This window comes from Artemia sp. Qi Xiang Cuo, chromosome 2 (assembly GCF_049724085.1).
Source record: "Artemia sp. Qi Xiang Cuo chromosome 2, ASM4972408v1, whole genome shotgun sequence".
In the NCBI taxonomy this organism is placed as follows: Eukaryota; Metazoa; Arthropoda; class Branchiopoda; order Anostraca; family Artemiidae; genus Artemia; species Artemia sp. Qi Xiang Cuo.
Genome location: NC_142795.1, coordinates 65,835,346 through 65,859,044, shown reverse-complemented (window position 1 = coordinate 65,859,044; position 23,699 = coordinate 65,835,346). Strand labels below are relative to the sequence as shown.

At 34.4% G+C, this 23,699-nt stretch overlaps 1 protein-coding gene across 1 annotated transcript in view; it reads left to right on the top strand.

Annotated features, from left to right (window-relative positions):
- Arr2 (arrestin 2) overlaps positions 1-17,642 on the top strand; it is a 45,548-nt gene extending 27,906 nt beyond the window's left edge. The window contains exons 4-8 of the mRNA XM_089102535.1: positions 2,905-3,105; positions 7,562-7,750; positions 10,387-10,575; positions 14,564-14,726; positions 17,399-17,642. Coding sequence (XP_088958661.1) covers positions 2,905-3,105; positions 7,562-7,750; positions 10,387-10,575; positions 14,564-14,726; positions 17,399-17,544 — 888 coding nt within the window. The 3' untranslated portion in view covers positions 17,545-17,642. The remainder of the gene's footprint in view (positions 1-2,904; positions 3,106-7,561; positions 7,751-10,386; positions 10,576-14,563; positions 14,727-17,398) is intronic.
- Positions 17,643-23,699: the final 6,057 nt, after the last annotated feature.

Sequence of the window (23,699 nt, the reverse complement as noted above, 5' to 3'; positions counted from 1 at the left end):
ACGACAATTCTATCCATAAGAACCTTATATGCCTCCAGGGCATAACTTACAACCTTTGCCCTGGGGGTCTGGGGGTTTTGTCATCCTCAAATATATAACTTTCAGAACTTTCAACTACGTTGAACAAAATGGCTCTAAACTTTGATTGAATGTGTTTAGGGAAATGATAGGCGTGAGAGGGGGGGTCAATTACTCTCCACTCACTTTCGACTATTAAAAAGGACAATTTCAATTTCCAAATAAATGAGCCCTTTTTTAATTTTCTGCAACAGCTTTCTATATAAACCTTATATGCCCCCAGGTCATAACTTACAACCCTTGCACTGAGTGCTCTGAGGGGGTTATCATCCTAAAAGACCTAATCTCCAGAACTTTCGACTACGATGAACAAAATGGATATCTCAAAATTTTGATTGGATGTGTTTGGGGAAATGATGGGCGTGAGAGGGGGGGGGTTAATTGCCCTTCAATCACTTTCGACTATTAGAAGGGCACGAAACCCTTTCAATTTCCAATTGAATGATCCCTTTTTGATGTTTTTAAAACGTAACTTTCTATAAAACCTTATATGCCCCTAGGGCATAGTTTACAACCCTTGCCCTGGGGATTGGGGGGGATGGGTTGTCATCCTTAAAGACTTAATTTCCAAAACTTTCAACTACATTGAAAGGGTTGTGGGGAGTGTCCTCCTCAAAAATATAATTTCTATCTGGAAATCAACTACGCTGAACAAAATAGCTATCTAAAAATTTTGATTGGATGTGTTTGGAGAAAAGGTGGGCGTGAGAGGGGGGTTAGTTGCGCTCAAATCACTTTCGACTATTAAAAAGGGCACTAGACCTTTGAATTTTCAATCGAATGAGCCCTTTTTCAAGTTTCTACGACAAAGATTTCAATAAAAACCTATATGCTCCCAAGGCATAACCTCTAACCCTTGCCCTGAAGATTGTGGGGGGAGTGTTCTGCTCAAAGGTATAATTTTCTGAACTTTAAACTGCGTGGAACAAAATGGCTATCTCAAAGTTTTAATTGGATATGTTTGGGGAAACGGTGGGCGTCGAAGGGGTGTTAGTTGCCTTCCGATCACTTTCGACTATTAAAAAGGGCACTAGCCATTTCAATTTCCAATCGAATGAGTCCTATTTGAAGTTTCTACGACAACGCGTTCTATAAGAACCTTATATGCTCCCAGAGCATAATATACAACCTTTGCCCTGAGGGGTGTGGGGGGGGGGTTGTCCTCCTCAAAGACCTCATTTCCTGAACTTAAAATTGATGTGTTTGGGAAAAAATTTTGGTTGGATGTGTTTGGGGAAAAGGTAGGCGTAAGAGGGGGTTAGTTGCCGTCCAATCACTTTCGACTATTAAAAAGGGCACTAGCCCTTTGAATTTCCAATCGAATGAGCCTTTTTTGAAGTTTCTACGACAACGCCTTCTATAAAAACCTTATATGCCCCCAGGGCATAACTTACAGCCTGAGGGCTGTGGGGGACTGTCCTCCTCAAAAACATAATTTCTATCTGGAAATCAACTACGCTGAACAAAATGGCTATCTCAAAATTTTGATTGGATGTGTTTCGGGAAGTGGTGGGTGTGGAAGTGGTGTTAGTTGCCTTCCAATCACTTTCGACTATTAAAAAGGGCACAAGCCACTCCAATTTCCAATTGAATGAGCCCTTTTTCAAAGTTTCTAAAACTGCTTCTTCGATACGAAGTGCCCTGCTCTAAAGGAAAAAATTAATAAATAATACATTGTGCCAACATCGTTCTTATATATCCCCAGGGCATAACTTAAAACCCTTGCCCTGAGGGTTGTGGGGGAGTGTCCTCTTCAAAAACATATTTTCTATCTGGAAATAAACTACGCTGAACAAAATGGCTATCTCAAAATTTGATTGGATGTGTTTTGGGGAATAATGGGCATGAGGGGGGCGCTAGTTGCCCTCCGATCACTTTTGACTATTAAAAAGGGCACTAGCCACTCCAATTTACAATCAAATGAGCTCTTTTAGAAGTTTCTGCGACAACTCCTTCGATAGGAAGTGCCCTAGTATGGAAAAAAAAATAATAATAATAATACATTGTGCCAACATCGTTCTTTACTTAGGCAGCGCGATTGCGCTGCCTATGAAAGGTTGAGATGGATAGGGCACGTTCTGCGAATGAAGGATAACAGATTGCCGAAGATTGCCCTTATCGGCCAACCGTCTAGGGCATAACGGAAAGCAGGTCGTCCATGATTGGGGTGGGAGGATGTCATAAAGAAAGATTTAAGGGAAGTGGGAAATTCCTGGGAGGGTGCAAAGATGGAGGTCTTGAATAGAATGGGATGGAGGAAGAGCAAACGTAGCTATGTTGACCTCAGGTGGCCTTATGCTGCGGTGAGTTGTTAGTAGTATTAATAAATCCAATCAAATCAAATGAATTTATTCATTGAGGTAAAAATCAGATGCTTTCGAGGCAATACAGGAAATAATTCAGTGTCCTCCTTGCTGTAGGAATCTGAACCTAATGCAAGCTCTCAGTATATAAATTATGAGAATACACAAAAAAAAATTTTATGCTCTGTTGAGGCACTAGTTTTCTGAAAACTGACTAAAAATAGATTTGACCCAGTTCAATACCAACCTCGCCCTTTTTTTAATGCATAATAGATAGCTGTATTTCATCGTGGCTTGTTAGTAAAATCGGGCGTTTTCAAAACAATAGCCCAACTACAGCGATATCAATGTTAATGCAGAAATCAGAAATATATTTCATGAATGTGTTGAAAAACACTTTAGATTTTTCTTGTTGAAGCACTGATAATTTAAATATTGATAAACATTAGACTTGATCCACCTGATATACATAACTCGCTTAATCATCGTTAACTCTTTATTTATTAAAGCTGTCAATTTTTAGGAAAAACTTCTGAAAAAACTTGGTTCTGACGCGCATGCATTTACTTTCCAACTTCCTACTGCAGCACCAACGTCAGTAGTTCTTCAGGAAAACAGCAATGATCAACCAATGGGAATTGAATATGACCTACGAGCATTTGTTGGTGAAAATCAAGATGACAGAGGACATAAACGATCGACTGTTTCGCTAGCGATTCGCAAGGTTAACATATGTATTTTCATAGCTATTGTAGAAACAAAACTCATTTGTAGCATTGTATGAGCCTTAAAATGAGTTGAACTTTCGAAAAATCCTCAGGATATTTTACTAATATAGGAAAAAAATTGTGAGCAGAACATTGCTTGAATTTTCCTCAGGCATAAAGCCATATTTGCAGTGAAACTCTCACAGCCATATTTGTGCCAGTGAAACTTGAAATGATATTCAACTCCATTTCTTCTGCATTACTAAAATATAATCAAAATATTTTCTTTTTGCTAGATCTTGCTTGAAATCACTAGTTTGTTGCCCATTCCAGGTTACCTGTGTTACGAGAACTTGTTTATTCCCATATTGCTTTATCTTGCTATTTTTTATACTTGTGTCTATTTGTTTGTATATAGAGCATTTATTTTGGATGGGTTTATACGACTCTTGCTGAAATAAGAAATTGAGGGATTGATTTTAAGGATTGGAGAATAGGTTCTTCCCATGGATTTTCAAAAATTTTTGATCATGAGATGGCTCTAGCAGGCAAATGATGTCAATCAAACTTGGTCTAACATAACTCCAAGCCATCTTAATTTGAAAAACAATTGTTTGTAAATTAGACACAGGGGTGCTAGTTCACTAAGTTAATATGTGAGTGGCAAGAATTTTCTTTTTTTTGAAGATGCACAATAATGTGTTTTTCTTAGTCTACAGGGGCTGGGGTTGTATTTTTTTCGGTGAAAATGCCCCCAAAAATGTATTTTTAAAATCTAGAGGGAGGCGCAACAAAACCGGGCTTCGAATCTTGATCAAGTTCTAGTACCACCTTGCCAAGGCCTAAGACAAAGATAATTGTATATTTGGCCAATCTATAAGAAAAACAAGAAAAAGTGGCATGCTGAAACCTCTGTAAAACAAAATCTTAAAGCTCTCTAAGCAGGAAAAAGTTGAACAAAAGAGCTTCATAACACTTTCTCGTCTCTAAATTGGGCTGTAAGTTTTGATTCCTGAAAGTCTTATTTTTGGGGGACGGCAGCTTTTCAAGGCAGGGGCGAAGCTAAGGGGGGGGGGACACATTTGAATTTAGCTTATGTTTCTTAGTTCAATTTATCTTATGTGTCCGCATTTGTTGGCACAGCAGCCGCTTTTGTCGCACATTCTTTATATCCCTCTCCAAACTCAGAACCCAATTTGCTCCCCTGTTTCAAAGTAGCAGAAGGCGTCACCTGCAGTTTTACAATAAATTATATGCGTTAAATATCTGACGGCTATAATCCTGTCATAGTTTATTAGAACAATGTAAGTAAGTAAAGAGCCAACGGTTTAATAAATTTTATTTTAATAACTAAATAAATTCACAGAGGCGGAGAGACTAAGAAACTTAAAAGGAACATCTTTCCGTAGAGCCATAAAACTGTGTCTTAATCATTAATTTATATTAATTTCCACGAGTAATTTGTAATTTAAGAAATACAAAAGCGGAAATATAAATAGCCCTTAAATAAATGAACTCCGACATACTTATCTTACAAGGATTCAAAGCCTTCAGAGGCTTCGTTTAATTTGATTATGTTAAACAATGAGCTTTTCGACAGATCTTAAAGAAGTGCTTCAACGTGAAAATATTTCCTAGGACTTTTCTATTAAGCTTTTAACTCTTACTCTGTCAAGAATAAGAGAGCAAATACTTAGAGAGAAAGAGGGAATCAAAAAATCGACCGATTACCCATTTTACTTTTCGTCAGTAATCGTAATGTTTTTTTGTTGTTTTTTTTTTAGCCGTTATTGAAGGTTTTCCCAGCTTGACGCTCTTACCGACAGCAATGTCAACACAGTCATGGACAAACTAGACAGCCGGTCTTACATTTGTAAGATGTTGTCGACAGTTTAAGAACAAATATTTATGTGTATAAATTCTTTTTGTCTAGTTGCAATGTCTATCTGTCAATTTTTTATGTCACAACATATTCAGGAAAACTTTGAGTTTTTTATATGGGTTTTAGAAATATAATCCAGTGGATTCAAGAAATCAAAATTTCTCATTTTTGGTTTTATATCTTCTTCTTCTTCTTCTTCTATTTAACATCGGGCAGGCTTTTTAGTGATACAATTTAGTCCTTTTCCTTTTGCTTCACTCTGTGGGCTACAGAGCTACTGGCTTGATTGCCTCATGATTATTAGATATTTTCAGATATCTTTCAGTAGATCTTTCGACTCTATGAGTTCAATTATGAGTTGATAGATGTCGATTTCTATGCTCTGTGTGCAGGTATAGTTGGCTAAGCTCTTGGCTGATAGTGAGATTCTATGGTGTTTGAAGCATTTTAACAGTTTGGAAAGCAGGGTATGTTGTGCAGACGTCAGCATATTACATTCAAATAGGCAATGGCCAATTGTTTCATTATTCAAATTACAATTCCTGCAAAGAGGGGACAGGGGAATTGAACCACTTGAATTAGAAAACTCATACGAGAATGCAAGAAAATTTAGTAGATTTGTTCCAGAATGAATTCTATGATAAATTTTAGAAAGATAGTTATTGGGAAAGGGGGAAAGGATAGGATTAATCTTATTAAAATTAATATCTGATAGCCACCATCGGTAAATATCTCTAATCGGGATTGGTCTCCAACTTGGCTGGTCAATATTTATAGCATTTTTTGCTATTTTATCAACCTGATGATTACCACTTATGCCAGAGTGGCTAGGAATATACTGAAAATAAGTTTTTAGGCCACTTGAAGCAAGATTATCTATAATACTGAGACAATGATAAGTGTAAATGTCCAACTTATATTGAGGAGCTGAGGCCAGCAACTCAAGGCTGGATAAAGAGTCGGAATATACAATAATATTATTTGAATTTGCAACCAAAGGTTGGTTTTCCTTAATGTGTTCTAATGCCATGATTATGGCATTTAACTCAGCAGACATTATAGATAAATTATTATATAATCTTTCGCCCACTGCAATTTTCAGGCGAGGAAGGAAAGCACCACTTGCTACCTTCTCATTAATTTTTGACCCATCAACAAATATTTGGAAGTGATTTTTATAGGTAATTGTATTAAGTTCAGCAAATTTTTTCTGGACAAAAGCGATGGGGGTTAAATCTTTAGTCCACTTTGGGAAATCAATATTTATTATGGGAATTGACCAATTCTATGGAGGGGATTGGGGGAAAGTGGGTGCAATAGACTTTGCTGGTACGGGGAACTTCTTCTGAATGTTGGCATACTCATCTGCAATGCCTCTATACATGGCTGGATTTTTTAACCAATTATGTAGGGTGTGTGAGCTATTTGATTCAATTTTTGTAAGATGTTTTGTCAAGAGAAAGCTATGTCTCTCCCTTATTGTTGTTAATCCACTTTCCATAAGCAGAAACTTGGTGCTTGTGGGTTTCCTAAGACCAAATATGAGGCGTATTATATCATTTTGTGTTGTTTCAATTTTTTGCATCTGGGTCTTTGCACATGCACCATATACAATGAGTCCATAGTCAATATGGGGTCTTATATGTGATTTATAAAACAGGAGTAAGGTTTTCTCCTTACAGCCCCAGGGTGTGGAAAGAAGTCTTTTTAGTATATTTGCTTTTCTATAGCATTTTTTTATTATGTTTGAAATGTGGAGGTGGAAATTAAGTTTTTGATCAAGCATGAGACCTAGGTAATTAGTATGATTATCTTCTGGAATAGTTGTTTTATTTAGAGTTAGTTTTGCATTAACATGGTTTCGCTTCCGGTGAAATTGGATTATTTTTGACTTGGTGGGTGCAATGGGTAAATCTGAATGTTGAGAGAATTTTTCAAATTGGAAAAGTGATATTTATTGAAAACTTGACGTTTCTCTTTCGGCAGAAGTTGGCCAAATACTTAGTTATAAACGGCGACATAAACGTCAATAGACTATTGACATCAATAAATTATTGGTAAGTCTAACCCTTGCACCTGACTACGAATAAAACGTATAAATTTGTGTTGTTTCGACAGGGATTTCAAATCATTGGGATCGATGACATAGTTTGAAGTTAAAAAAAAATTCATTTTTCGCCGACTCTGTCTCTATCCCTCTTTGTGTTTGTTTATTTTCCGGCAAGAAAACTGCGTCGTATGCTTAGTAGGGTTGCACAAAAGGGGGAAAGTCTAGATATTGACTTTCATTGAGGTATTTTCTGTTAAATTGAAACTCTACATGTCCCACAACTTAAATATCTATGTTTTCCGGGCTTAAAATTAAGTAAACCATAATAAACTACAGAACCTTGACTAACTAAATCATGAAGAAAAAATCAGTATAACTGCAATTTAACTTAATATATTCCAGAAATACAGGAATTAAGGTCAATATTCCGGTCCTCTGATCGTTACATATCTTCCGACCTTATAATTTTTTTTATACTAGGCAATAAAGAATGCTTATTGAAAATGTCTGCAGCTTTAAAAGTTTATTTTTCTACTTTTAGGTCCAATATGCCCCATCATTACGTAGTCAAAAACAGCCTAGCACTCTAGTTAGCAAGGGCTTCACATTCTCATCTGGAAAACTCAACATGGAAGTTACTTTAGACAAAGAACTATATTACCATAATGAGCCCGTTGGTGTGAATATACTGGTCACTAACAATTCAAAGAAGACGGTAAAAAACATACAGGTATGTTCAGAGGCCTGTAACATATAGGCTACCTGATCACAAGGCGGTATTCAGGGGAAGGGCTAGGAAGTTTAACCCCCCCCCCCTCCTACCCAAAAAAGAATATTTGTCTGACTCATAAAAACGTAGTAAAAATGCATAAAATATTTTTAAAGCTTTTTCTTACCCCCTCCCCCATCGAACAAAAATCTGAGATACGGCCCTTCCTCATCTCCAGAGAACTCTTATAATAGACCTTTCTAAGAAATTGCATATTTTCTTCGACAGTTACTAACTGTAAAAGACTTGAGCTTTTGTTCCCTCGCTAATGATTTTTCCAGACACGCCTATCGTTTGTGCTGTTTCTAATACTCCTCAAATTCATATTTATATACAGTTTTGATATACTTCAATACATTATTCAGTTGAAGTTACTTTAACTTCTTAAATTAATCTAGTTCTAAATAACTCATATCCTTGAGGCGGTAGAACCGGTGGACGAAATCCAAATGTAATCTCTTGTTGAAATGTGGACTTACTATTTCTGAAGCTGTGGGGTGGAGGAAGGCCTGAACAATGCCCCTGAAGGGGGATGAAGGAGGCCTATTACGCATCAGAGCTAAATCGGAAAATTGACAAGTTAATAAACACTAGAGTAAAGCCGCACACTTTCTTGATCGTTAGGGGAAAGGGGCGTAATTTGTAACCGGGCAGAGGGGCAACTGCCCCTCCCAGACCTTGGTTTCCCCCCCAGACCAGAGTTTGCCCCCAGCTGAAACTTATTTTCTTCGAAAATCTTGTCAAAACTAAGATAAATATAATTCGTTCAAGCATCCATAGTATAATGGATAATAATTGCATTGGATGCAATTCAAGCATCCATAGAAACGGGTCAGTTTTCCTTATTATACCATTTCCTTTATGATACTATATGGGTCATTTTTCAGTTTCTGTCATTAACACTTGATTTAGAAAAATTGGCTCCAACTTCCCCCCCCCCAGGGTTTTGACGAAATTACGCTACCGTTAGGGGGGCTCATAGGCTGATCTCTGGCGCTGTAAACAATGGCACGAGCATTTGACGAATCTGAAAAAAAAAGCAAAATTTTAAACTCGGAAGTAATTGTGAATTTCAGATTACTTATTAACATGGTTCTTACCTGTTTTTGTTGCGCTTTAAAAGTAAGATTTTGAGCTTGTTAAAAAGCCAATAAATCATAGAAAGCATTAGACCCTTTTTTATTGCAAGTTTTTCATCCCCGTTTATGTAGCGAGAATGTAGCGGTATGTAGCGAAAAATTGTCTAGAAGTATTACCTTTCTTCGATGTAAACACACGCCGTAAAATTATATGTATGGCTGCCTGCCACTCAAGACCTATCCTAACTTTTAGTGCTCTCATATCTGAACCATATTAGTTAAAGCATTTTTAGACCCTATACATAAATAACTAATGTCAACGTGCGGTCCTTGGTACCATACTTTTCAATACTTTACCTCAATAGCGCACAATATTGACAGGATTGTGAGACTAGATTTTATCATTTCGTACTGGTGTTGTCAGAGTTTTGTATTTTGTTCGCATGTTTTGCCCCTCCCCCCTTTTTTTGGTAAGTGTCCCTTTAATTTTTTTTTTTTTTTAGTTGTGTGTATTATCCAGTTCTTTTTTTTAGGTTTATCAGATTTTTACATTTTTATCTTAATCAGACAGTATATTTGAAAAATTTTGACTAAGGAATGATTTTTATTCTGTCATTGTTGTTTTGGCATTGTTTGCCAGTTTTTTTCGGTTTTCTTATTTGTGTACGATTTTTATTTTGCTTGCTTTGTTTTTTGTGGCTCCGAAATTCAAATTAGGCCCTTCAGGGCTTATGATAGTAGTTTTTTGAAATAAATATCTTATCTAGAAAAAAGAAGATGAAACTCTCCGGGATGGATATTTTGGTCAATTGTATTATTTTTTATTTTTTTTTGTAACAGAGGTGGTGACGAAGAAGAGGGAAATGAATCTGTGACACACTATCTTGATTAAGGCAGACAATCTTTATGCAGGCAAGGGTCATGCAAATCAAGTAACCTATCTCTCAAACTGACCTTGAAATTAGATGTTCCAACTTCTTGGTTCAACAACTTAGAAAATTAATAAATAAATAACTAGTCTAGCTAGAGAAGTAGAATTCCTTATTGACTTAATGGACGGTTAATTTTCACAGGCATATACGTACACTTTTTTTCTTTTCTGTAAATTAAACAGTAATCTGAACTAATCAAATTGCATATTCCACCTTCTTGGTGAAAAGATTTGTATTTAGAAAGTAACTGATAGAAATGAACAATAGTAAAATTAGCAGAAGTAGAAATTATTCTGCTGCATCCAATTTGCTTCATATTAGAATAAATTATTAGATTCGTAGTTGGGCTATGTTACCGAGCCTCCACTAAAATAAGGACAAATCTGTATCGATACATTTACTGGAATTTTAGCTATTAAATTCTTACATCCGTAATTGTGCTGTATTACCAAGCCACCAGTGAAAAATTGCTAATTTTATATAATGACATTGATTTGGAATTTGTTGGATTTTATTTTAGCTAAGATGATTATCTTTTGACTTTTAAACACTTTTATCCCTCTTAATATTCTACCCCTGATTACAGGTATCTATCCTTCAAAATGTTGAAATCACAATAGTAAATTCCCATTTTTCCAAACGTGTGTCCCATCTGGAATCTCGAGAAGGCTGTCCTATCACCCCTGGCTCGTCCTTGACTAAGACTTTTATGGTGACGCCTGTTGCTACTTCCGTTAAAGAAAAACAAGGAATTGCTCTGGACGGATACATGAGGGTAAGAGACTTTTATTCGTCTCAAAAATTGATATGATAGAAGCATCAATTCAAATTTAATTACCTAAATCAGAAAACCTTGAAAAGCGTCCTTATTTTAATAATTTGTTACTAAGTAATGTGGACTAATACTCTTCTATATAATATATATATATATATATATATATATATATATATATATATATATATATATATATATATATATATATATATATATATATATATATATATATATATATATATATATATATATATATATATATATATATATATATATATATATATATATATATAGCTTTTCCTCTTCCGATTTAAATATTTTAGAAGCGCAGACATTCAATCTGTAAATATTTCGGCGCACAGAGACGGATGAAGTAAATAAACGATGATAAACGGTAATAAATATTTAGAGGCGCAGACATTCAATCTGTGAATATTTCAACACACAAAGAGTAATGAAGTAAAGAAACAATCACAATAAAGCCTTCAATTTAAAATTAAAAGTGTTCCATTTAAATTTTGTGGGCCTTGAATTCATGTCTTAATAAAAACAAGTCATGACGTTATTGAATTTAAACTTTGTTTCGGCCTTTACCACTTTAATCATTATTGCATTGAATAGAAGGTAAGAGGAGGTAGGTATGCAGGAGTTGTGTTTGAGAAGAAACCACCCAATCTCCCAAACCTTCCAATTTAAACTTTGTTTTGGCCTTTACCGCTTTAATCATTATTGCATTGAATAGAAGGTAAGAGGAGGTAGGTATGTAGGAGTTGTGTTTGAGAGAAAACCTTCCAATTTCCCAAAGCTCCAAATTTAAACTTTGTTTCGGCCTTTACCACTTTAATCATTATTGCATTCGATAGAAGGTGAGAGGAGGTAGGTATATAGGAGATGTGTTTGAGAGAAGACCTCCCAATCTCCCAAACCTCCCAATTTAAACTTTGTTTCGTCCTTTACCGCTTTAATCATTATTGCATTGGATAGAAGGCATGAGGAGGTATGTATGTAGTTGTGTTTGAGAGAAAATCTCCAAATCTTCCACCCATCAGGATCTCGAATATTTCTTTTTCTGAAATATTCATCTGTTTCCTCATAAGCAGTTTGGCATAGTAGTTTTTTCAAACATTTTTTAAGAAAGATTATTCGTATACAAAAAAAAAATCTTGCTATTATTCTAGCTTATAGCAGTGTAGTTCTTCGTTGAAGAAAAGGGTTAGAGGGTTTATCATACATCCCTTCCAAATGTAACAGGTTGATTTATAATTCGTAGCACAAGTAATATTTGTTTAAAATATACTAGAATCACCGTAAACATTGGGAAAGAGAGAACGCTGTCAAAGGAAAATATCCTCAAATTCTGAAATGAACGCTAAACAGTATTTTTTTTAAGTGCAACAAATGCTCAAAATAGGTCTAGAAGCTCAACTTCAGGGTCAAACATTCAATAATTTGGAAAACTATAAATAATTGTGTGTGATTCGTTGGAATTTCTTATAAAAGCGTGTTTTTTTTTACTACGAGAATTGGCCTCGTAGTGCTTCAAAAATCAATTTTTTATTAACTCGATTACCCCGATCAAGATTACCTGGATCGAGGTAATTTCGAATATAATCCTTAAAAAGTCAATATCATATGATGGGGCCTGGCCCCGTATTACATAAAAAATCAAATTTTTTATTAACTTGATTACCTGGATTGAGATTACCCAGATCGATGATCTTGAGTATAATCTCGGAAAAAATCGACATCAGATTATGAGTTTTGGCTCCAGAGTGCTTCAAAAATCCCATTTTTACTGGCTTGATTACCTCGATTAAGATTACCTTGATCGAGGTAATCTTGATAATCTCGGACAAATTTGGTATCATATTATGAGTCTTGGCCTCGTAGTGCTTCAAAAGTAATATTTTTGATCAACACGATTATCTCGAATAAGATCACCTCAATCGAGAAAATCTTGAATAGAATTTCTGAAATGAACGCTAAAAAAGTATATATTTAAGAATATCTAGCGCCTAAAATGGGACTGGAAGCTCAACCTCAGGTTCAAACATTTAATAAGTTGGGAAACTATATATGATTTTAGTGATTACTCGGAATTTCTTATAAAAGCTTGTTTTCTTTTTTTCTTTTCTTTTCTAATCTTAGCGTTAAATTTTGCGGAAATTTTGTTATCTTTCATTTCAGCATCTACTATTGATGTAATCTTGAATGTAATCTCGGAAAAAGTCGATATCATATTATGAATCTTGTCCCTGTAATGTTTTAAAAATCACATTTTTGATTAACTTGATTGCCTCGATTAAGATAATCTCAATCGAGGTAGTCTTGAATATAATTTCAGAAAGGTTTATATCATGTTATGAGTCTTGGTCCTATAGTCCTTAAAAATAATAAGTTTTTATTAATTCGATTACCTCGATTAAGATTATCTCGATAGAGGTATTCTTGACTATAATCTCGGAAAAAGTCAATTTTTATATTATGAGACCTGGCCCCGTAGTTCTTCGCAAATAAAATTTTTCATAAATCGATTAAGATTACCTTGATAGAGGTAATCTTGAATATATTCTTGGAAAAAGTCGACATCTTATTATGAGTCTTGGCCTCTTAGTGCTTCAAAAATCACATCTTGGATTAATCCGAGTACCTGGATTAAGATTACCTGGAACGAGATAATCTTCAATATAGTTTAGGAAAAAGTCGATATCATATTATGAGTCTGGCACCGTAGTTCTTCCAAAATTAAATTTTTGGTTAAACCGATTACCTCGATTAAAATTACCTCTATCAAGATAGTCTTGAATATAATCTCAGGAAATTTCTATATCATATTGTGAGTCTTGCCCCCATAGTGCTTCAGAAATCACGTCTTTTGATGGGAAGCATAGATACACCAAAATTTACTGGTTGATATTTGTAGACTTCTAATTTGGTTTGAAATATACAAATGAGCCCCCAAAACATAAAACAAATTAAATCGCAGGGTTAAACAATTCTTTCCAGGAAAAACTTCTGTTAATAATGTGAAGAAAATTTGGACACTTGGGCAATAAGAGTTCCAAAGACTATCAGGATTTGATATCTCAGCTAATCTCTAAACTTTTGTTTATCTAGCTCTGCTACTGTCTTTGAATTATCGTAGAAAGTTCGTCTGGAAAAAAATTATTTACCTTATAGGAGATGGTGTCATCTTTTTTTGCAGGGGAAGGGGGGAAAGGCAGAGGGCATATACCTACCTCTAAGGCTTTTTGTCTACCCTAGATTTTGACGAACACCTTTTTGGGTGAGGTAGGGGCATCTTCGTCGAAAATACCTCTTTTTTGGTATTTCCATTAGAAGAATTTAAAATAATAGCAAATTTACCCCCCTCCCCTCCATATTGTCAAAGTGCAAAGATCTTAGAGCTGACTAGTGTCAGTTCAAATCGAACAGTTCTTGGTAACGAACTGTACGTAAGAAATCGGACCAATAGTAACCAAAACTCTAAAAAAAAAAGAATTTTAATAACAATTGATACATCAAAAGAATTGGTTTTTTATGCTGATTCCAAAAACTCAGTAAGGTTAATGTTACCCACCAAAAGCTGCGAGCCTGAGCAGATTTTTCTGATTTTTTAATAAGCGGGGAAACACCCCAAAAAGTCAAGTGATGCTATTGACAATTACAACATCAGTTTCAGAATATCATAGAATTCTATTATAAAGGTTTCAAGCTCTTGCCAAAAAAAAGTAGAAATTTCAGTCTTTTGCCAGCTCCTTATCAAATAGGACATTAAACCGAGGATATTACTGCATTCCCATCAAAGTCTTTAGATTACTAATAAAAGCAGAAAGAACTTCGGTTTTCTAAAAAAAAAGACTGAGGAGCCAAATCGATTTTGATGAGCAGAAACAGTTATTGGTCAAAATTAATACCATTACTTCTCTTGGCAATGGCAGGAAAGAGCGTATGATATTTCTCTCTCATTTTATTCTTCATTTCTTAGGATGAAGATGTCAACTTGGCTTCATCAACCCTGAGTGATCGAGGCTCCAACGACGCAACTGGATTCATCATAACCTATACAGTACGAGTACAACTGAACTTGGGTGCCATATCTGGTGAACTTGTTGCTGATGTTCCTATGAAGCTCATGCACCCGATTCCAGGTGAAGGAATACTTCTTACATAATAACACAATTTACTACTTTAGCGAGTCTGTCGACCATAACTGAAAAAAGGAGGGAACCTATGAACCTTGGGGCACTCTATTGTGGACAGGGAGAGGATTGAAATTATGACTCAGATATTTGACTGCTTTTGGTGCATTTGATAAGAAGGAGGCAACCACTTTCACCAGTAAAATGTTAATATTGAATTCATTGATAAGTTTCTCATCTAATATATTTTGATTAACAAGTTCAAATGCTTTTTGAAGGTCACACTGCTTATGTGTTGTCTTGATTTTAAAACCCCTACTCCACTACCAAAGCAGAAAATTAGCTTGACAATAAAATTGTTTCAACAGCCTATAGACACTAACTGATTCTAAATATTGTCTGCTAATCCTATGTTTTATTGTTTTGTACCTTTAGCAAAATTTATCAAACAGATAGGAAGCTGCTGTTCTTAGTTTTCATCTTATCAACAGAATGGTATTATAATGCCAATTGGAGATTAGTCTTTAAATAATTCAATTTTTCTAGTGGGCAGGGAATAATTTTTTTAATTCTTAGGGAATTAGGAGCTGAAACGTTTTGTCAAGTTTTTTTTAGCATTCTATTTTGGTATCCTTCTATTATCCTGTAAAGCTTTCGTGTGCTTATGACATTATAACTCTGAAGAATCATTTTGGATCTGGAAAAATAAGATTACAAATTATTTTGTTCCATATTTAAGTTTAGGAAGTTTCAAGATTTCCTTTATTTTCAAGATGCAGCTTTAAATATATTTTCAAGGTTAAGTTTCAACCTGGAATAAGCTAAGATTTCTAGAAAATTTTTAATGCCTAAGAATATACCGCTAATGTCGGGCAAAAAGAAAATGATTATAAATGAAGGATTATTGTGTATTTTTAGTTTAAAATTGACAAAATGTAATGTAGAAAAGTTAAAGTACAAAATGTTTTTTATTCGTATAATTAGGCTAAAATTTCGTCTATTTAGACTAATCAGACTTAAATTTCCTGAATTTGAATATAAATGCTTTGATATGACAGATAAAAGTTTCTTTAGGTTTGTTTTAATTAATCAAAGAAAATAGAATTTGTGTTTTGATCTAAACAAAGAAACTAAAAAGTCAGTCATTACGAAAATGAATTACTTCATTTAAAAAAAAAATACAGAAACATTTAAAGAGAAAAAACAGTTAGAATGAAATACAAAAATTGATCAAATATAGAACCCAATATTGCTCGAAACAGTGAAGTAAAAGTTTCACGCCCTCTTAGTGAAGCTTAGTGGAACTAAAAGTAAACACTTAGGTAAAAAGTCAACTAATTTTTATATTAATGAATGAAATTTAGCCATCCACATTCCCCATAGGTAGCCTGAAAGTAAGAAGTATACTTTTTTTCAAATTTATATAAAAATGGTCTTTAAACCATGTTATAGAAGGAGAGGAGCTGTATCCAGTTTCTCTTATACCAACCCATAAACTATTAAAATTATAATGTCTTTAAATTTGCTCTGGTATCGGTACACGCCCAATGTGTGGCATCTTCTTGCATGTAGGTATTTTAGTCCTTAAGCTAAGCGGAATGAGCCATCTTTGTGTCAACCAGCTGTACCTTTGCTTGTTTTTAATTCACATCTAAGGAATAACATAAAAAAAACCGCTTGTTTTCAGTTTTAAAGTTCATAGATGTAGAATATATATATCATATCTTAAATTTTAACTTAGGCTCTTGGTACGTTGTAGACTCCATGTGAATAAGTCTCTTATTACAGTAGTAAAAATTATGAGTCACGTAAAGGATATGATCACTTATATAGTTGGGTAGGGTTTACGTCTTGAATAAAACGAGGTGCTGATTTCTTAGATTGCTATTATCTTGATATTTCACCAAATCTCTATAAATACTTTATAAAGAGCTGGACAAAAGAAGAACTGGGAAATGTGGACGGTATGGGCATATATGATGTGGCTTAAATTAAAATGGTAAGACCAAGGGAGAGAATTGCTCTAATTACGCTACAGAGGCATGATTAGCCTGTAACAGAGACAAAACGTAGAGGTTGAAGCCTTACATTTTTTTTATTAATCGTTTGATATACTTTTGAGGAGTTTAAGCTTGCCAAATGGCTTCAAGCTTGCCGCTAAGTATCATCATCAATGATAATGTTTTTTTGTGGCATGGAAATTACAACTGTTTTGTGAAAACATAACAAATTTCTGGATTCACGCTCTTTTTTTTAGACAAATTTTGCTTTTCCCCTTACCACCAACCCTCTGTGATTTTGACTTCATGACCACTGAATGGAAAGTGCGTGGTCACCCAAAATCAAGATGGTGCGATATTCTATATTATTTCCAAAACAAAGGAAGAGTAAGACCTGAAGGTGCACCCGCGGCAGCTCAAGACTGGGTTTCCTAGTAGAAGGATGGTGTCTGCTCTCTCGATGCTGGCACCAAGTTGGGAGGACAATCAAGTCAAGTCTCTACCCATAAGATAAATTCTAGAAAATTAGAATGTGTAAAAACCACTGAAAGCAAAATTCTAGATTAATTCTAAAAGATGATTTCTTGAGAATTAGAATTTGTAAAAACCACTAAAAGCATAATAGAGAATTTGTAAAAAACACTTAAAGCATAAGATTTAAAACCTTGATAAATTTTGCAGGTACCTCAGACAAGTACGGAAGAGGAAAAGGAGCCCCTGATAATAAAGTGATAACTCGCTACGACAATAACAGCTTTGTCAAAGATGAAGATGAAAACATTATTTTCGAAGATTTCGCCAGGCTTAGAATGAACGAGCCCGAATAGAAAGATGCTCCATTCGGTCTCTTATTTAATTGTTGATCCTTATCTATTTTGAAATATAGCAGATTATATACATTTTTCAGTTTTAGGTTAAGTACAATAAATACAATGAATGTTTAGCCATTGTTCGTGTTGGGCCTTATAAAACAAAAAACGGTTTTTACTGGTTTGAGTATAGGATCTCCACATTTTTAACTTATCAACCCCCTTTTACAAGAGGGTCTCTGTTGTCATCTTTTTATAAACTCAAACTGGCGCCAAAAATGATGAATGTGATGTATGCACAAACAGATTCATTTTAGAATCTGTTAATTCGGACCCGAGTTGGAATCTGGCCAGAGCATCTTACAGGCTTCTCCCTCACCATAACGCAAGCATTATAATCTTCCAGATAACTAAAGTCCAGCGTCTCAACCTGATTCCTTTGTTATTGCAAACAAATGTTGTATTTTGTGGAAATTGCAGGATATGTTCTAATATCCTATGTACAAGATTGGAGGGATCCTTTTAAAATTATACCAACCAATTTGGAATGTATCTAGAACCTTTTTTAGAGGTTTCAAATTCATAGAAGCGAAAATATGCAATTTTTCTTTTTTCCTAAGAATTTTGGTGACTGATAAGTCTTTTTTTGTTTTTGTTTTATTCAGGTATAACTGGATCATTCCAGTGACAGTAAAAATCGGAAAGGAAACTGTAAACAAATTGTAAATGAAACTGTGAATGTATAAAATCCGTGTTCTTGCCTGGTCAGGATTGCATTGTGTCCAAAAATAATTTGGAACTCTCAAGCTCATTAAATTGTGATTTAATCTTTCATGTTGAACATAAAACAGCGTCGAAAGGTTTGAATGGAATTGAGACAACTATTGCCTGTGTACATAAAATGTTTTTAAAAATGCTTCTGTTTGATTGAGCTGTAACTGTTTCTTCGACTATCACAACGTCCATATCTTTGGGTTTTTAAACAGGTGTACTGATTGTATGCCTTAGAAAGAAAAAGAAAAGGAGTAACTCAATTTATACAAAATGTTCTACATTTTGACATAAGGACCTATGTCGCATAAGCCACGAAAACACCTCTAATGTTGATAAACACTCGTTTCGAATGAGGTGGTCTGGTGACTTTATTTAGCACTTTTTTCTACTATCAGGTAAAATTCTAATATCATAATTAGAATTGGGTATTCAAAAAGCCTAGTCATTTATTAAATGAAAATTATACTTAAGTTCACCTTAGCTATGGTTTTTATGCTATCGGTTGGATTTTTTAAGAAAAAATTTCCCAGGACATCTCTTGATTAAACAAGCTTGCTTAAATTTTTGACACACCTAATGATGACGCGACTGACGCCCTATTTTCAAGTTATCTTTCCGTAGTTGAGCTGTGTTTGATGTTTTTAAGTACATGCCCCCCCCCCCTACAAAATAAATTTGAACGCAGTCAAAGAAAGATTCATGCGTACATATCTCACCTAGAATTCACATATTCTACTGTCTTCAAATGATATGCTCTCCATATTTGTTTTTGAAAATTTTGAAATTTTCCATATTTTTTTTTAATTTTACTCTCCATATTTGTTTTTGAAACTTGGCAGGCTGGGATTTTCTTGCCTGAAAAAACGATCTAGATAGGTCACGAACTCTTAACAGCTAAAAAACACATAAAACAAGAAATAGCGGCAAATCAAAATGAATCACAAACAAAAACTTGAAATAAAACTAAAGAATAACACGATAATTATGCCACTGCAGAGTTGAGATGTTTTAGAAAGTTATGATTGAAAAGGGAATATGTTATTTTAGCGTCTGTAAAGGATTAATTTAAAAAAACAACGTTTTTTTCTGAGAGCAGTAGAGAGCGAAGTTGAAACTTAAAACAACAAAAAATTCTTGTTTCACAGTGTAAGATTGCCCTTTTTAGGACTAGAAACTCAGTCTGATTGTTGCTCTAAGCAGGCTCTGGGTAAACTTATCCCTCTAAACGTTCCTTCTGAATGTTTTTAAATTCTATTTATAAATCTTTCTACCCAGAGTGTCTTAAAGAAACAATCAGTCAATTGGTAGCGTGATAAACTGAGGCGGCTGTTCAAATCGGTACTCAAAATCCGGTGACAACTAAAATGTATTAGTAAATTTAATAAAAGAGGGGAAACTTTGTAATTCTAATTATAGTATCCTTCAGTGGCTCTCTTCAAAGCTGAATAGTCTTATAATGTGTGTGTGTGTCGGTCTTCTATTGTCCACGTGTCGTGCACCGAAAAAAAGGGAATATCTTAGTTTTAGAGCTACTGAAATTCTAACTGAATAAATTACACTTGGCTAATTAGTTCAGGCTTGGGTCAATTGTGTTAGAGTCTTTAGGCATAAATTATCAAATTAGGTAAACTATGTTAATTTGCTTAGAAATTGCTATGTTAAATTGCTATGTTGTTAATTTGCTATGTTAAATTGCAAAGGACGGTGCTTTCCGTCCTTTGTTGTGATCTAATCAATTTTAATTAGATCACGTATCTCTTAATTAATCAGAAAGGATCCCAGAGTTACCTCGAACTATCCATAAGGCAAGTTTTCAATGGGGGAAATATAGCTCTAACTAAAGTTGGAGCCAAAGTGGTTTAAAAGATTTAATTGTTAACTGAATTCAACACAGAAATAGAATCTTTGAGTTAGACCAAGAAACAGAAAGGTTTCACAGTTTCACAACTTTATCTGAGTATTACATTCAGAGGAAATTTGACAGGCAAGTGGTTGCTATTATACTAGTTTAAGAGAAGTTCACTTACTCTTTCCTAGTTCCAGAGGCAAAACTACCCTTAATTTTTTTGATGTCTCTATTTTATTTGCTTAGCCATGTTTTTTGTTCCTTATTGTCATTCGCTCGAGACTAGTTTTTGTGCAGTCCCCTTTTAATATTTTGGCCAATCCAAAACCTTTCTGTTAAATAGTAGTTTTTTCCAGCATTTCGGGCCTTGATTCTAAAGCTTGAAATGTTGTAACACTTTAGGACATTCCACTCTGTTTTATATAAAACTGGTCTAGATTGCGATCAACTATTTATTATAGGCTCAAAATGTTGTTCGATACTTAAACAAAGAAATATATTTTAAGATTTACGAGTAAGTATACAAAGAGAAGGTATTTTAAAATTTAAGATAATTTGAAATAGTCGGTTTACTTCTGATCTATTGGAGCAAAGGGGATTCCAACTTTTACTGAAATTGTGTTACTAAATTTACACAAAAATAAAGCCTCTTTATAACAGTCAATTTAACATATATAAATAAAGCTAGTACAAATATACTACCTATTTATATTTCCCTTTGTTAGCAGGGTTATAGAAAACTAGCACTTTACTAAAAACACAAAAGCCAAGTATAAAAAAGGAACACTGATTTAGGAGTCAAAAGTGAGTACGTGGCTTGACAACAGCAAACTAATATATAAAGCTTTTCATAGTCTTACACCAGGTATCATATCAGTAACTTTCAGTATATAATCAAAGTTACCTTAAAAACTTAGACATGAAAATAAACATTGTTTTAATAAGTACAAAGTCACTAAACAGCATAAACAATAGTGGATTGATTTATCAGGTAGCATCTTGGTCTTACCTAGTATTACTCGAAATGAAGAACAGATAAACCAAAATGCAAAATCCGGATATCCGGTTATTTCTCTATTCAACGGAAAATTTCAAGTTATGATATAGATTCTAAAGCGAGTCTCTCGTCCTGATACCATCAACATGGCTTCATTCTGAGCTTGTCAACAACATAATCATGACATGTTCTTTTCAGAACCAAAACGAGAGCCAATCATTGGACTGGGCCTTTGTGCAGAAGTGATACCAAATGAAACGAAAAACAAATAAAGTAACAATCCTAAAATGCTTTATTTTTATACTCTAAAAAGTGTCCTTGCTTTTACTATACAAAAACTCCTATATTGTTTTGTATTTTCAGTAATGTGCTAGTTTTCTATAATCCTACAAACATAGGGAAACATAACTAGTTGTTTTATTTGTACTAGTTTTATTGATATATTTTAGATAGACTGTAATAAATTTTCTATTATAAAGAATAGGGGCCTTAAATTTTACATGGTGAAGCCGAACTTTTGCAAACAGTAGAAGGGGAGGGGGTTACGTCAAGGAATAGTCATTTGAAATTTCAAAATCCAATTGTTTGTTATTCTATGAATAACAAACTTATGTTCCTCTCAAGAACATTAAATATCTTAAAAGTAATTTTGCGAGCCTTAAATCGGCCAACCGTGTTGAAGACAAACAGTTAATAGCTATTTCTCCCAACGGACCAATGAAACTTACTAAGGGGGCTGGGAGGTAACGTATATGGGAGGGGCTCTTGTAAACTCCCAGTTAGGGTTTTAGACTATAATTACTACACTGCTACCGTTTTATACTTCTAAGCTTTTCCACTTAAGAAGTGGCACCAAAGGTGCCATTTTTAGTGCTATATGGCACCTACGGATGGTAGGATTAATAAAAAGAATGTAGAAACGATGAATGGTTTTCAAATGATCCATTAAACATCTCTCGAAGAAGTTTTCGTAGCACACTAGCCCTAGCTTTTCCATTGGAGACATGACACCAAAAGTTCCGTTTATTTTACGATCTGACACTTAATGATGAAGAAATTTATAAAAAAAAGCGTAGGTATGAGTAATAGCTTTAATACGAGCTATAACATCTGTTTACGATGTTCTGATAGCCTGCTAGCCCCAACCCTTGAGAAATGGCATAAAAAGTGCCATTTTTAGTATTTTACGTCGCTTGTAAATGGCGGAATTTATAACAAGCACGTATATATGAGAAATAGATAAAAATCTCTCTATTATGTTCTGGTTACACGCTAGCCTGGAAAAAAAGGGGGAAAAAAGGAGACACATCAGTGTTACTGATGCAAAAAAAAGTGATTTCTCTTGTTCTTCAATGGGGACTGTAACTCCCTACTTTAAGGTTTTTAACCATGCTGATTCCATGGTGCACTATTTATTTCAACCCATGCCATTTTCGAGGGGGTTAAGGCTTTTTTCGAAATTACCATAAATTTCTTTTCGCAATAAGGGGTGACATCATCATGAAAAACATAGTTATTGAGCCTTTGATATATGTTGAACTATGTTAATGGTATTTTTGCTAATTTATATTACTGTTATCATCATCACTGTGTATTCAAAGGATTTTATCCCTATTTGAACTTTTATATATCAAAATTTTGATTTGATGGCTTTGGGGAGGAGGGGGCTAGCTTTCCTCCAGTCTTTTTGGTCACTTAAAAGGGCACTACCAAATCTAATTTCCGTTATAATGAACTATTAGACATCTATTTATGATGTTCTGGTTCTCCCCTAGCCCTTCTAGAAAAAAAGAATTGAAAACGGGAGATAGATCAGTACTACCCATAGAGAAAAGTAATTATCCTTGTTTTCAAGGTGGGTAACTGTAAATTTTCTGTACAAGGTTTTCGACCAAGCTGATTCCAAAGGTACCTTTTTCCTTTTGATCTGACGCCGGGGTCTAATGCCTTTTTTCGAAATCATCATAAAGTTCTTTTCACAATAAACTTTTAACTTTAAGACGCACCGACGGGCATTTTTCTGGCTAGCAGTTTTTTTTAAACTCGTTTTTAACTTTTGGCATAAGCAGGAAGGAGGAATTGGTACAAAGCTATTCTGATCAGGCAAGTATGCAGGTCCCAAACTAAGAAATACAATAACCCATGACTCCTAAAGATAGTGTCGATCGAAACACAAAGTAAACTATTAGAACTGCGTTGTTTAAAACTCCTATATTGGAAACTTGCAGCCTCTTGGCGTGAAAAACAAAAAACAATATGTTGGCTTGAAAAACAAGAAAATTGGCTTGAACTACGATATTCTGCATCAAAAGCGTCTCTTTTTTCAGTTTTTTCCTCAGCAGCTAGCGGGGCACTGGAACATCACAGAGAGCTGTTTAATGAATCATTTTAAATAAAATTGCCACATCTAGTGCCTTTTGTAATAAAACAATATATCTAAAATAAAACACTTTTAGAAGAAACTGCATTTTCACGTACAAACTTGATGAATCAATTAATTTCAATAAATTGGTCAACCACAACAGCAACCTTATAAGAAAATCGAAATATATTTTC